The following is a 16445-nucleotide window of genomic DNA, read 5'->3' on the forward strand; positions in this document are numbered from 1 at the left end:
ATCATTGGTATGAAAGATCATATGGCCAAGTAAACTGATTCTGTGGGCAGTAACTCAACATATTCTACCAATATTGTCGAAAGCATGATGAAATATAATGAATATTTTCGGGAACATGTTGACGAAGCAAGGAATAATGTTGGATCCAGCATTACAGTACCAGTAACTTGACAATGACAAGTGTGAATGTGTGTTTGTGATTAAAATTTTAACGTAACTTTTAAAAAATTTTCAGTCATATTGCTACGATGTATGCAGTGTGGCAGTTTATAGTAATGTCTAGCACTGGGGAATCATGCCGTAGACATGTAGCTTGAGGTCCCACCCAGTCACATTATTCTGACACCAGTCCGACCAGTCCTTACACTAACCTCTTAATGCTGAGTGCCAAGCGAGGCAGCTGTTAGTACCTGTTTTGTAAGTTTTTGGTATGACTCGGCCGGGGATCGAACCCATGACCTCCCGCATCCGAGGCGGACGCTCTAACCACTAGGCCACCGGAGCGGTAACAATGACAAGAATATAACGGAAGGTTTTTGAGATCTAATGGGGAGCGGCTCATTGTCAGAAAAATACAAGCAAATACCAACAAAAGGCATCATCATCATCATCATCATCATCATCATCATCATCATAATAATAATAATAATAATAATAATATTAACGAGAGAAGAATGAGAAGGAAATTGACAAATACTTACCATTGGTAACTCTTGGTCTTTGCCAGAAACTGGCCACATCAAATTGAAAGGCTGAAAATATGAAGAACACTTGTTAATACGATTGTAATAGAGTCATGGCCTACAGTCAATATGTAATAGATGTAAAGAGTTCCGAAAATGAAACTTTGATATGAATAATTTATCAGAGTTGGTTATTTCTATATATTTAGCTTAATACAAAAAGAACGAGTAAACGTTTGTTTCTTCGAGAAATGTGAGCAAATTTAAAATAATTTGTTCATTCACGTGTATTTGATAGAGGGCATATGCTATAGATATCTCTGGGATCCATTATAAAATGAAAATCAATCATGTGTTTGGAACATGCCCGTTTCCTGAAAACGTTCAAACCGTCCATCACGTCATTAGCTGTGGTAGCTAATCTATAGGGTCATACCGGATTTGAAACATGCGATCTTCATCAACTGAATATCACCTACGATTTCCCAGATCATGTTTATTGATCGGTTTTCTTACTTCAAAAAAGTGAAATTCAAGATCGACAACAAAAAGGGTAATTTTTCCTCTGTGTGTTGGAGAGATTGGTGTCTTAAGAGGAGTATGCTATTACCTTCTCGTTAAATACATCTGTGGACAAGCTAGGTCTTTCCTGAATTAGAAAACAAAACTATTTTTCTGGCATGACCTGATAATAAAATGTATTATGTACAATAATACATGCAGGTAGTTTAACCATATAACAAAATCAGTCGATATAATTGCACGATACAAGCTTTCGGTAAATAAATTATTGCAATATCCTGATTAATCAAAGTGATTGAATTCTTTTAATTTCATTATGTGAGATGATAGTAAACAATAAACTCACAATTTAATTAAATGAACATAACAGTTCCATATCTGTAAACACGAACAGAACACTTTCATATATGTTATGTTAACAGAATAATATTAGCCCGGTCTATTATGTGCACAAGCTAATGTGTATAGGTAACTAGGCAACGTGAGGAGAACAATTCAATATTTTATTTGGAATTAACATGTCATCGAAACAGCAGTATTTATTGCACGCGTAGACTATTTGTAGAGATTATTTGTTAAGCCTAAAATTACATGCTCGATCCAAATTTGATTGTTGTGCTATGCGGTGTCATTGTTGCACATGATAGTCTGAATTCATTTCCATACATATATACATGATCAAGATAGTCTGAATTCATTTCCATACATATATACATGATCAAGATAGTCTGAATTCATTTTCATACATATATACATTATCAAGATAGTCTGAATTCATTTCCATACATATATACATGATCAAGATAGATTGAATTCGTTTCTATACATATATACATTATCAAGATAGTCTGAATTCATTTCCATACATATATACATGATCAAGATAGTCTGAATTCATTTCCATACATATATACATGATCAAGATAGATTGAATTCGTTTCCATACATATATACATTATCAAGATAGTCTGAATTCATTTCCATACATATATACATGATTAAGATAGCCTGAATTCATGTCCATACATATATACATTATCAAGATAGTCTGAATTCATTCCCATACATATATACAATATCAAGATAGTCTGAATTCATTTTCATACATATATACATGATCATGATAGATTGAATTCGTTTCCATACATATATACATGATCAAGATAGCCTGAATTCATTTCCATACATATATACATATCAATATAGTCTGAATTCATATATACATATATACATGATTAAAATAGTCTGAATTCATTTCCATACATATATACATGATCAAGATAGACTGAATTCGTTTCCATACATATATACATTATCAAGATAGTCTGAATTCATTTCCATACATATATACATGATCAAGATAGCCTGAATTCATTTCCATACATATATACATATTAATATAGTCCGAATTCATGTTCATACATATATACATGATTAAAATAGCCTGAATTCATGTCCATACATATATACATGATCAAGATAGACTGAATTCGTTTCCATACATATATACATTATCAAGATATTCTGAATTCATTTCCATACATATATACATGATCAAGATAGTCTGAATTCATTTCCATTCATATATACATTATCAAGATAGTCTGAATTTATTTCCATGCATATATACATGATCAAGATAGTCTGAATTCATTTCCATTCATATATACATTATCAAGATAGTCTGAATTCATTTCCATTCATATATACATTATCAAGATAGTCTGAATTTATTTCCATTCATATATACATTATCAAGATAGTCTGAATTCATTTCCATTCATATATACACGATCAAGATAGTCTGAATTCATTTCCATTCATATATACATATCAAGATAGTCTGAATTCATGTCCATGCATATATACATGATTAAGATAGCCTGAATTCATGTCCATACATATATACATGATCAAGATAGATTGAATTCGTTTCCATACATATATACATGATCAAGATAGTCTGAATTCCTTTCCATTCATATATACATGATCAAGATAGTCTGAATTCATGTCCATACATATATACATGATCAAGATAGTCTGAATTTATTTCCATGCATATATACATGATCAAGATAGTCTGAATTCCTTTCCATTCATATATACATGATCAAGATAGTCTGAATTCACTTCCAAACATATATACATTGTAAGTCAGTGCGTTATTTTCAGATATGTTCTTTGTATCTTCATTGATCCAAAACTAACTCTCTCTCTCTCTCTCCTTGTGGCGATGGTGTCAGCAGCTGGATTCGATTGGCAGGGGAATTAGTGTATTATGTATGTTCTGAGCTCGATACTAAATGTTGACATAAGAGTTTCAGATTGTTAGGGTGACCTTTCGGACAAGCAGAGTAGTTTAGTCGTTTTATCTCGCGTAAATTGATAGCTTGCTTATCGCTATAATAGCCACTCGTTCATACGATTTTATATATACACAGGTTTTTCCACCAAAAGAAAGATATAATTACATTGCATTGACTTTATACAATTACATGTTTTCATGTTATATTGAGATGATTTTATTAGTGGGTTTTATCATGACGTTGGTCAAAGAGCTCATAAAGATGGTGAAACAGTTTACGCATTAGGTGGAGGCCCTTAGGACATATTTTATGAAGGAGGTGGCGCGGGAAAAGGAACACCGTTTAAATTGTCTGAGAGAATGAACAGGGAGAGTTAGAAAAGGAGAAGAGGTGTCAAATGAAATAAAAATTAAATTAAAGAGGGAGTTAAAATGTTACACATCAAAGCAATAGCGGCAGGCTGATAAGGATACGAGGGAATGGGAGGAAATACATAGAAATGTGAAGTGAAGAAAATCAGAAAGAGTTGTTCTAGAGAAACAGGCAAAGTCAGAGAAAGACAACAAAATAAAATCGAAAAATCGATGACAGGAATGCGTATAAAAAACACATACGCACAATGAAGTCATTTAATAGCTAAGGAAGGTTTGTAACTTGATTCCATCTTAGGAAAAAAGGGCCCTAAATTACCCCCATTGGTGAGGGAAATAAATAACACTAAAGTATACCTCAAAACGTTCGAAAGGAATGTCACTGCTCGGCGGAAATGATTCACTGACCGCTTTACGTTAGCGCCCAACTTAACTGTAAAGCGTTAGATGTATATTCTCGTTTTCCTGCAAGCGATGCGTTGGATTATACAAAGATTTCAAAACGCTCTTTGGAAAAGATTCAGGTTGACTGTGCAAGGGTTTGCTAAGAAGTTCAGATACAGTTAACCAGAGAGAAGGATAAACGTTTACCTAGTTCGTGAGTAGGTTGGGGAACTATTTTTAACGATGGGTGGAATGTGTGGAATCTGACAGAACGTTTGAAGGATTGACTGATGTTTTTGTACGAATCCAATGTTTCATTATATGTGGAAATAATTATATTTGTTATTAAGGGAAAAAGTCTTTAACAATATATATGCTATGATTACTTCGCAACATCCTGGGAGGTTGGTCCCTAAAATATAGTTTCTAAGGACAATAAAGACGGTAGGCAGTCTAAAGACCATGAACACCAAAACTAAAAACTGACGGCGGAAACAAGAGTGGTAATTTGAAGCGATAGGCATTGCTATATATGCAGGGAATAGGCTGTATTTCATTCCAAAACGTAAAGTCGTTGAAATGTTAGTTAATGAAGGTTGAGGGTGGTCCAAAGTTTATAGTCATAAAAAGTTTATTGCCTGACCATTTAGAAAAGGATAAAGTGGCATAGTATACAAGTCTTTGATGAAAATGCATTGGCGGATAGATCTTGCTGTAATACAGTTAATCATCACCTGTCTTTTCCAGAGACGAGGGTAAAGGCAGCCAAAGGGACTGCCAACGGTCAAGATGTGACGGTTTTACGTGACACTGGGATGTACCGGCGGAGTTGTAAAGCAGAGTAGCGTGAGGGAGGACCAAATGCTGGACTAGAGATCCCCTTGCATGTTATTGGATCAAACACTTGATCGCGTTCCATTTGCAAAATTTAAAAAATGTGACCCTCTTCATCGTGTAGAGTTTGTCAGAAAGCCGTTTCAAAGGCAGCGATACGAGTACCGTTAGACCGAATGCCTCATGACAGTCATCCCAGTTGTTTAATAGAAGTAGGCGATAACAAACAGTTGTGCTAAACGAGGGAAGTCCGTCACATTAGCTCTTTTTGGTTTATGAACAGTAGACAAAAAAATTATTAAAGAGTTATTAATATATGGATACATCAATTTGTTTATCCACATCTCGTTCTCTTTATGGTTGGCCGTGCATCTTATAACGTAAGATCGATTTAATCTTACACACACACTTACACAAAAGAGATATATGTCGGCACAAAGTTATATCACTGATACGAAAAACATTCATTATACAAATATACATTGGTTCTAGAAATCCTCTTCATCATCAATCCTTAAAATGCTGAATAGACTCTTATAATTGTATGCTGAGTCCACTAAATAAAAAAATAAAAATGTTGGACTCTTAACGTCTCTTTAATGTTAAAACCGGTTTTGTTTTCTGTGGTTCATTTCCTTTTTTCAGCACATAAAAAGCTGTATATGGCGGCCAGTATATTTGGCTGAGGAAGACCGTGAAAGAACCACTGAATCACAGGAGGATAATGACAAGCTGGTCGGGCTACGTTTCGAGCTCACACTGATAGAGATGGGAGGGACCACTCCGGTGGCCTAGTGGTTAGAGCGTCCGCCTCGGATGCGGAAGATCTAGGATTCGAACCCCGGCAGAGTCATACCAAAGACTTGCAAAAATGGTACTAACAGATGCCTCGATTGGCGCTCAGCATTAAGAGGTTAGTGCTATGACTGGTCGGCCTGGTGTCAGGATAATGTGACTGGGTGGGTCATCTTGCTACATATCTGAGGCATGATGGCCCAGTGATAGACATCACTATAAACTGCCGCGCTGCAGACATCGTAACGATATGACTGAAATATTGTTAAAGCTACGTTAAAAATCCAAACATCTCTCTCTCTCTCTCTCTCTCTCTATCTCTCTATCTCTCTCACTGTCACACACACATGCACACACACACACACATGAGAGATCAGTTATTCTGCACCATTACCGCACAGTAAGCGTTTCTACTATCTGACAATTTGCATACCAGTTTTGGATATTATCAATGCGCCGACCAGCTTGACGGATATATGTGTATGAAATAAGCCCAAACAAAATAGTTCCAAACACTTATTCATTTACCTTGCTGTTTGCTGCAATGACTTGCATATGTCAGTCTAGTATTCTTAATAAGCGTGTGATTACGTGCTTTTGCAGAATGTAAAGTTGATCATGCTCATTGGAACAGTTCCGTTACGAAATCTTCTGTTTCGGTGGTGCTTGAATTTTGCACATTGACCACTTTCGCTGTCAAATCTTCAGTTCTGGAGGTAAGTAAATCTTGCATGTAGTCTGCAATCCCATAATGCTTAAACGGAAGTCATCGGTTTTGGAAAACACTGGGGACATTAGAAGTTTTAGAGTTTTGAGTGGTTTGTAACGGCGAGCGCCTTAGATGCCCCGTACGTTCAGCGCGCACTTTTAAACTAACCAGAAATTTCTATCAGAAAATATTTGTCGTAAGCGCTGGAAACAGACGATCAAAACATTCAACACATATGTATGGAGAGTTGAATGTGAGGGTGTGATATTAAACCGTACACTTTTCATTCACTTTTCTAACAATCGACCTTGAAGAATTCTTATGCTATCGATACCACATGTACACATGGTGGTAATCGTGTGAATACTGCAGCAACGGAATCGAAGTATGAAATACTCAGATACTTCCGATTACCGCTAAGGTTTGCTCATGGCGCGAAACAATGAATGGGAAGTATGCCACCGATTGCATGTATGATGCAGTCTTAACGATTTCGAAGTACAGTTTAGTGGAATGTAAAGTAAATATGATACAATGAAATCGCATGCATATCTATGTGATTTTATGATGCGGGTTTTCTCATTCAACACTAATGTTTGACGACATATTTACATATTTATATAATTCCTATTGTTCTATGTTAAAATCAGTAATGTAGATTCATAGCTGTATTTAATGTCTTGATGTTACTTTGTACCACCAATATATTATACAATACGATTTATATGAAAATACATGGTAAATGCTGCCATCCTTGCCTATCATAAGATGCAAATACGTTACACAAGTTTATCAAACTAGAACGTGAGTTGATTACATTTCTGTCTGTCTGTCTGTCTCCATCTCACATGTCTCTGCTCTAATATATACTTCCTTACTTCGTGCCTTTCTGTTCCTGTCTCATGTTCATGCAAACATTTTCAACCTACCTTAAGGGAACGGGCACCTGTTGAATATGTTGTCACAAAGATTCAGTCATAAACGGTAAGATATACAACCACAGGCAACCCTTGCAGCTCTGTGATTGTAGTCATCTTCGTGGGAAAAATAGGCAGTTACAACTGAAACAATTCATTCTGCACTGTCATGCCGATCCTAACAGCTCTCTGTAATTAAACGACAAAACGAATGACCAGATACAGGCATTCTGAGGCGCCATCTGTCGATATTATCGATCGGTCGCGCGTTTTGAGTCCAGTCCATATCAAATCACTGTCGTTAATGGTTGTTATAGAGATGAGAGATTTAGTGGAAATTTTCAAGGATAAGATCCAGCAACATTTAGTCGCTGCTCATCAGATATCAAATCAAACAGATCCAACAGATCGCGATCAAAACAAACACATAAATGTGCCTCTCTGCAATTTAAGTGATAATCATATGTTGTATATGTGATGATATCACAGCTTTTAGTCATACATTATTGATTAGGAGCTCTTTATTAATGTGGCCAAAACATTTGACCCTATTTAGGCCGTTCATTTCTGTCATTTCTGTTTCATCATGTTACAGACTCATTGTTTAATAAATCGATCACAATCAGCAGCAGCAATAACAGCTGCAATACTATCAATTCCAATTCCAATATTAATGTTTTAGTGATAGTTCTAGCTGTATGTACATATGTATTTGCAAGGGCGACGCGAGCGGTAAAACCGGTACGACCATGACCGTACCGAAATTCAAGCAAAATGTGCATGGACTGACATTATATTGTTTGTTGTTGCTTTTTTTTTTCGGGGGGGGGGGGTTATCTGCATAGTTTTAACAGAGCACTGTAGCTATAAGCAAAAATGATTTTGTCCATTTTTATCTCTTTCTTCAATTTTGTCTTGTTTTTGCAAGGGGAAATATTTTCAAAGTGGTCGAACAAACTGGCAGTGTACTTAAAATACCCAATAATAATTATATCATGAACTTGGGGCGAAGGCCCAGATTTCATGGTTGGGAAGAACATTTGAATCACTAGTATACACGATACCTGAATACATTGACGCATAATCCGATATACGGTAGCAACGTCAGTTGCAGTTGTCAAATATGAAATTTACAACTTTAGCAATCTAGTCGCACATCTTTGGGGCATATCGCATTGAAGCGAGTGCAAGATTTCCAATACCCATGGACATAACACTGAGAGGTGATAATGTTTAAAATTCGAGAAGAATCTACATGCATGAATATGCTATGCTGCTGCTAAACGGCCACTAGATGGTAAAATGTACTATCTGTTTTATCTGCGATTTTAACGGAAATGAGCAGAAAAGTTCAAGGGCCATCTATGAAGCAGAATGCGACACCAAATACATGTTATTTCCTTATGCTGTTTTATGAAAGGGTCTAAAAACGAATTAGCTCACTGTAGATTGTTTATGAATGTACTCTGAATTCGTAGTGTTACGATTCTGTGGTCTTACACTAAGTAGCAGAAAAGAGCGAAAACCCTCCTGTTTTGTAAAATACACCAAATAATTTATTTCTCTAAAATACAAAGCAAAAAAAAAATAAAAATAATTTACAGAATGGTGATTGAAATCCGAAAAAGTCATAAAAGTTCTATCACCTGTACAAAAGTATGGAGTATTCTAAATGAGTTCTAGCGGTATTCCGAATAAAGCTCAATCTATATTGTGCTCGTGTGCCAAAATTATGGAATAGCGTGATGTGTAAACAGTCTTGATGTATCACAGTGATATAATCAAAGATGTCTTTAAATGAATTTACAGTCATTCAAAAAGAGCTACTTAATCCTAAAGTCTGAACACCTTGTAATTCCAATAAATAATTGAAATAAATAAATGAAATCCACTTAACTGAACACAACTGAACGACTCCACTAAGAATGACGTTTAAGATAGGATTAACTAATTCTTAGCTAAACATCCTTTATATTTATTAAAAAAATAAGACGCAATAACAGAAACAGAATATCGGTCGGATATTCATTTCCAGATCATTCTAACTTTGTCAATGAGGTCAAGTACTTTAGCAGCTAACCAATCAGAAATTAGATCACCTGAACGTATTAGATTAGAAAAGATGACATATTTCTATTTTTTCAAAACATAGCTCAGTAGAACAATGTATCGGTATATTTTCTAAAGTGGTTTGTCTTAAGTTATTTTGTCCCGTTACACATAAAGAAGAGGTGAATTTAAAAATAAGTGCAAAATCCCATGGGTTATCAAAAGCAAAAAAGGTGCAAATTAAAGCTTTTTCAAAATAAAATCAATAAAAAGTTAATAATTTTAATGAAACTTGAAACCTTAATTATTATCATATATACATACAGTAGAAACATTTGCGACATATTTTATAAACTATAAACGCTATATGATCTGTTTATAGTGTCATGGAAAATATAGGTTTTAAGCTCAGTTTACCAGAACATTGATATACACCTAAAAGCATTACATATGAACTGGCTTACTCATATGTCACTTGACATCACCCGCTATAATATTACTAGAAACATAATATTTATGATTCTGTTCTCACTTTCCCCTTTATTTTAACCGGTCAATTTTTTTTAAGTAGAACATATCTGTGTCTATCTTTAAATAAGTTAAATCATATCAAGGGGGGTTGGGGTGGGGTGGAGTGGGGTTGCAGTTGCGTTAATAAAGTTGGTATCACCCAGTGCAGTAACGTATGGTGTCACCCCATGGACCTCTTCCGTAACAGACCTTATTATATACTCATTTGTTCCCTTTTAACTTTACATTGTCAGAATCGTGCAGTATTACCCGATATTGAACCCGCGCGCCAATACACATATAGCATTCACGTGCAAAAAAGAACTACTTTCTATTGTAAACAAACATTGGACGCAGACGCTAGCACTTTTGATTTGTAAACAAATCATGTACACTCGCGTAAGAGGCGCTTTACGTTGTGGTTGTTTAAATTTGTTTCTGAATGAACTAAAACAGATGTTTCGTGGACTGCCACATACCAGCTGCTTTGGCACATTCCGCGTTGATACAATGTTTCGGATTTAGGCTAGCTACAGTATACAACAGACGCAAGAGCATGTCCTTACAAATAACATACAAGTGACAAGTCATATACTGTCCTCTTTCGCTGGTGATAAGAATGACAAAAAAGTATACTTACAGTTTTACATCCTGAATTTCCTCAAAATGTACTTTCTTAGTTCTGCAAATCCGAATTACATGAGCCATGTCATAGGTTCTCAATCTTGATTACACATTTCGAAATTGTATTGTAAGTGCAATTGCATCATCCTTACTGCACTCAAAATGAAATAAGCATTAAATTCCATAGCGTCTTTTTGATAATTGCAATTGAAAGACTTCATATTTTTTCCACATTATGATTTCAAACATTCAGTGATAGAAACAGAAACACATTTGCAGATGTCAACGCGCTTCTCCCTCGCTTCTTCAATCCCATGTATTTCATGTGGAATTGTCACATACAAATCCAGTATATAATCACGAAATTTTGTAGAATCGAAACAAATACAAAAATCTATTCATTCCAGATCAAATGGAAAAGTTGTTGCAATGCACATTCATTCACAATATGACTCCAAATTTCAATTTTAACTAGACACGCCATTTTCTTTCGAAAGTTATGTCGAGCGCGCGACTAAGTTCAAATTTATCTGGGCGGAGTTATGTGCGCGGTAATAATGTTGTTTTTGTTGTTGTTGTTGTGTAATGACGAATATGCGCTTGTGTATTTAGTTTTGGAATACGGCATACATTCATTTACGTTGTTTCTTTTAGTGTATTTTGTTTATATAATCAAGCCTTGGGTAGAATAAAAAAATGAGCATATAATAAAAAGGTTACTCCATCTGTATGGGAAAATATGAACTCGTTTTGTCGGATGGATATATTACACTCCCAAGGTCGTGCAGAATTCCATCCAAAAAACTCGTTCATATTTTCCCATACAAATGCAGTAACCTATAAATACAGAATCTTTAGTAACGTCATTTTGATGTCACCCCCTCTGATTGTGTCACTCGGTGCGGTCCGCACCCGCCGCACCCCTTAGAAACGTCACTAGCGGATGATGGATTTTCAATTTTTTATGTGTTGGTACACCTTCACTTTAACAAAAGATAATGTGTACCGATTTTTTTTATATAAATATTTATTGACAACAGCATATAAATGGAAAAAGACTTTATTAAATATTTTTGTGTTTTTCCTTGTGCCTTGTGCTTTCTTGATGTTCTTTTCCTTCAATTATTTGGGCTTGTTTTATAAGCAAATACAGACAGTATTTCTGGTAACATACGGTTCGAATTTTGTTTAGAAAGTCACGAGTTATTGGATCGTACTGTGTTAGGTACGCCACATCTGTACACTTTTACGTGGTCAGGAAATTTACTCTGTGCTAGATTGAAAAATTTAAAAACACTATATATATATATATATATATATATATATATATATATATATATATATATATATATATATATATATATACACACATACATACATACATACATACATACTGCTTACAGGATATTCATTTACTGATAATAAAATAACAGGGCTTAGTGAGGTTTTGAATGTTTCTTTAGCTGTTATACTGGTCCAATTCAAATTTTATTTAATAATAATGTTGAATAGGTTATCAAAGATTGCTAGAGATATTGATGGTCATTTGATTGCTCAGGATATAAATATGATATGATATTTCTCTCTAATTAATATATATGGGCTACATAGTCATATTCCACAGATTTATAATGTTATTAAATATATTAACTAAATTTAAAATTGATTGTGTTATCAATTTGGTTCATGATCCCTGGATTAGACTGCTATAACTATAAAACTATAAATAATCCTGTTGCTAGAAATGTATTATTGAGTATGAATGATATGTTTGGTCCTGTGGACGCATTTAGGAAACTATATCCATATTTAAAACAATATAAATCTTTGAAACGAGGTAGATACTTTTTCTTTTAGATGCCAGGAGCTCTGATACTAAGAGTGGAAAGAATAACAATCAAATCATGTTATAGATCTGACCACTGTATGATAATGTTAAACTTAAGTTGAAATTATTTTATTACAGGCAAGTGGATGTGGAAATTCAAGAACAGCCTTCTTGAAGACATTAAATAAAGAAACGAAATTAAAAATTGAGCGATAAAATTACAATATGTTTCATTAGTTTGTGATGAGACTATTGAAAATGCATCACATACAGATATAAAACTATGTCAAACTCTTTATTTATAGATGGTTTTTATGGAAATTCGTGTTATAACTAGTTCATATGTATTGGAAATAAAGAAATGTAAAACAAAACAGGAACAAGAACTCATTAATGAAATAGAGTCTTTAGACAATAAGACTTCTGTTGAAAATACCTTCTTTTTAGAGTTATCAGAGTGAACAAGAAAGAAATGGATACAATAAGACAAGGTAAAGTTCGAAGAAGTATCACCCGTTCAAGTCAAAATTGGGTGCAGGAAGCGGAGGAAACCATCAAGATACTTTTGCCACATAGAAAGCAGAAATTAATGGCAAAACAATTTAGAAAAAAAAAATCAATGACGAAAATGTGATTATAACGAGACAATGTAATATCCTTAGAGACAATCACGATTTTTATGAAAAATTATATAAAGAGGAAAATGAGATAGTAGATCGAGATTCAAATAATTTCATTCCTACGTTAGGCCAAAATATGTATTCTAAATTAGAGGGGATAATTACCCAGAAAAATCCTTTAGTTTGTCTAAAAAGTTTAAAATAAGGAAAGATAATCGACCAGATGGTTTTCACCGCAGAAATTTCAAAAATGTTCTGGATTCACATTGCGGAATTTGTAGTCAGATCAATTAACAAAGCATATGACACTATATCTTTTTCAACAACTTTTGCGACAAGGAATTATAACTTTTTTACCTAAGAAAGATAAACCAAAAGTGAATGTACAAAACTGGGTCATTACTTAATGTCATCTACAAAATAACATCATGATGCATTTTTGGACGGAATAACTTCAGTACTGAATGATATAATATCTGACGACCAAACAAAATTTTGTAAAGGAAGATATATTGGTGCAAATAGAATGATTATTTGTAATACAATGCACATTATTATCTCAGCCTGGAACCTTATTAATAATAGATTTTGAAGGAAAAAAAGCATTTGATTTCATTTCATGGAAATATATTCATAATGTTCTAACCTTTTATAACTTTGGACCGATGATAAGAAAGTGGGCAAAAACTTCTTCAGGAGTGTGTCATAGTGACTTTATATCTGAATTTTTAATGTGTTTATAGGCTGTAGACAGGGTGACCTACTATCTTAATATATTTTTATTACGTGCGGAATTTTGTCAACATTATTAAAAACGATAAAGGTATCAAAAGTTATTAAACTGAAAGAAACATAATATTTACTCCAAGAGTTTTTAAATGATGCTGCTGTTTTGATTCTTGATGGATCTTTTGAACTTCCGAAATCTTTCATTGATATATTAAAGTTATTTGTAAGGATTTTAGCCTGAAACTAGATATTGCTAAAACAAAAGCCATCTGCATAGAAAGTAAGAAGAATAATGGAGGAACCGTTCATCCTAGGTTAAAATAACAGCGTGTTACTGAATTTAATATGATGGGTATAAAGCTCTCAGTCGACTGAAATAAATGGTACACAAATATCTGAAAGTGAAATATGCGGAACCGGTCAATACGAAACTTAACAATAATTGTGGAAAAACGTTTTGTAAACATTAGTGATTCCAAAATTAAACCATTTGTTCATTTCTGTGCCAATCCCTAATCAACATTTTATAACTGAACTGAGTGCAATATTTTTCACATTCATATGGAAGTCGAAAGTTGATATGATTAAAAAAAACAAATTCTGTTTTAGAACATGCACATAGGAGGGTTAGGAAGGATAAATATAGAGTATGTCCAAACAGGTCATGATTTATTATTGAATTTAAGAAACGAGTTGAATAATGTCTAGCTTTTCAGACATAAAACTAGAAATTTTTCCACCGGGTTCATAAATTTAATATGAAGTCATTAACCACTTAAGATTCTGTTTATTACATATATTTTTATTTTAGTGGAAAGAGTTTCGATGGAAAGAAAAATAAATGAATTTCAGCATTCATTAAATTCAAGCTCAATTGACGCGCTTTTTAGTTTTTCAGCGTGAGCAAAATAATACCAACTGTGATTTGAATCAATATTACACAATTGATCACCAGTAACATTTAGAAGTAGAATTTTGTGCAGATTATAGTTCAAAAAGAAAGTAACTGTCTTTACAAATCAATAGAACATTTAAGACGGACAACATCATTTTTTCAGCACTGGATCTCCAACTTAAATTTCTGTGTGATGTCATACAATTCGTTTGCTTGGAATAGTTGACTTGAATTTCTATTAAATTGTTTACCATGTTTCAACCTAAAGTATGTTGATTCCACTCAAGTGGCATTCGATTTGTTAGATATTAGGGTGAAGTGATGATTACTGGATGCAGAAAGTTTACTAATTCTAGATTATAAAGGTGTTCATTTATTTAATAGTGATCCAAGACGTGATGTTTTGTGACCGCACATTTGCATTATTTGATTTGGAAAAATCCTGTACTTCGACAACTTTTTGTGAGTTGGGAGACGGAATTTGCCGACATTTTTTGTCGAAACAGAGATGAGTTTATTTAGTCATGTAAATTGACATTTAACCACAGTGTATAGTGGGACGATTTTAGGACAATGGAAATCCCAGTCAAAAAGGTCGTGCGACCTTTTAGGGACAAGCTTTATAGGGAAAAGAGAAATCCCAGTCAAAAATATCTTGGGACCTTTTGGGAACAATGGGACTTACCACTGATTTTGGGACAATAGGAATGGAACAGGTGAGGTGACGTCACGGTGCTGAAGATTGGTAACAATGTTGCAAGTGGCTGACCTCAATCGGGACCAAAGAGCAGGGGAAAAGCCTAGAACGTGTGGCGGGACATAGACATATATAACACATATAACACACAGACATAGAATGATGAACATCAATCTATCGCACAGACAACTAAACAACCAACTATAAAAAAATTAGGCAAGAAAGCAAATATTTTCGAGGCATATGCGTGGCACTGAAAAAGGCCTTTGGCGTTTTGTTAACATCATTCTGTCAACATAGAGAGCACCGCATTGGTCTTCTTCTCTTCCTCAAACTTCTTCTGACTTCTGCACTGTAGATGAAGACTCGTTTCAGACAGCCTTGTCTCTCCACATAAATTCTTCTTTTCCAAACGCTTGTATCGGTGATCCGGATAATTGTCCATGATGATTTGACATACATGGGTAAGTCCGCGTGGAGCAGCATCAGACTTCTTTATTACGACCCAAGTGAAAAAAACCTTCCCCAGTCAAACACCCGAACCCTGTTACTACGCCTGAGATACCCACCCTAGTGATTTCTACCAAACCATCGATAGAATAAAGTCCAGAAATAGTCCATGATCGTGGCAAAGGAATAAGGCAATTAAAGCTGATTACGTCCCGTTCCTGAGTTGTTGCTTTCTAAAAGAAAGAAAATACCCAACGCCCCTTTTCTGGACCACCTACTTCTCTCGAAAAGAGATAGTATTAATTTTGTCAAAATCAATTAAAACTCAAAATCCCTTTTTTGCCCCATGATGTACGTGTGTGAGTGCGTGAGTGTGGGTCCTTATTCTAAAAAATCAAAACCAAGAAACACGTTTTCTGTCTGTTATATTCTCGTACACATTTTACAATCCAATTCACAACACTTCTGTGTCATTTTTCACTCTCCCTGTCTTTTCAATTTCTTTACTTTCACGGGTTT

General features: G+C 34.5%; 1 protein-coding gene across 2 annotated transcripts in view; it reads right to left on the minus strand.

The window, feature by feature from the left end:
• LOC149807598 (uncharacterized) overlaps nucleotides 1-7791 on the minus strand; it is a 37279-nt gene extending 29488 nt beyond the window's left edge. The window contains exons 1-3 of one of the 2 annotated variants that reach the window (XM_089942923.1): nucleotides 7537-7791; nucleotides 1294-1332; nucleotides 702-752 (exon numbers count right to left, since the gene is read on the minus strand). In XM_089942923.1, coding sequence (XP_089799049.1) covers nucleotides 702-740 — 39 coding nt within the window. In that variant the 5' untranslated portion in view covers nucleotides 741-752; nucleotides 1294-1332; nucleotides 7537-7791. The remainder of the gene's footprint in view (nucleotides 1-701; nucleotides 753-1293; nucleotides 1333-7536) is intronic. The other variant, XM_089942916.1, reaches the window with a different exon arrangement.
• Nucleotides 7792-16445: the final 8654 nt, after the last annotated feature.

The sequence above is a fragment of the Sinohyriopsis cumingii genome, chromosome 1, assembly GCF_028554795.1.
Source record: "Sinohyriopsis cumingii isolate HCF-2022 chromosome 1, ASM2855479v2, whole genome shotgun sequence".
NCBI classification, from domain to species: Eukaryota; Metazoa; Mollusca; class Bivalvia; order Unionida; family Unionidae; genus Sinohyriopsis; species Sinohyriopsis cumingii.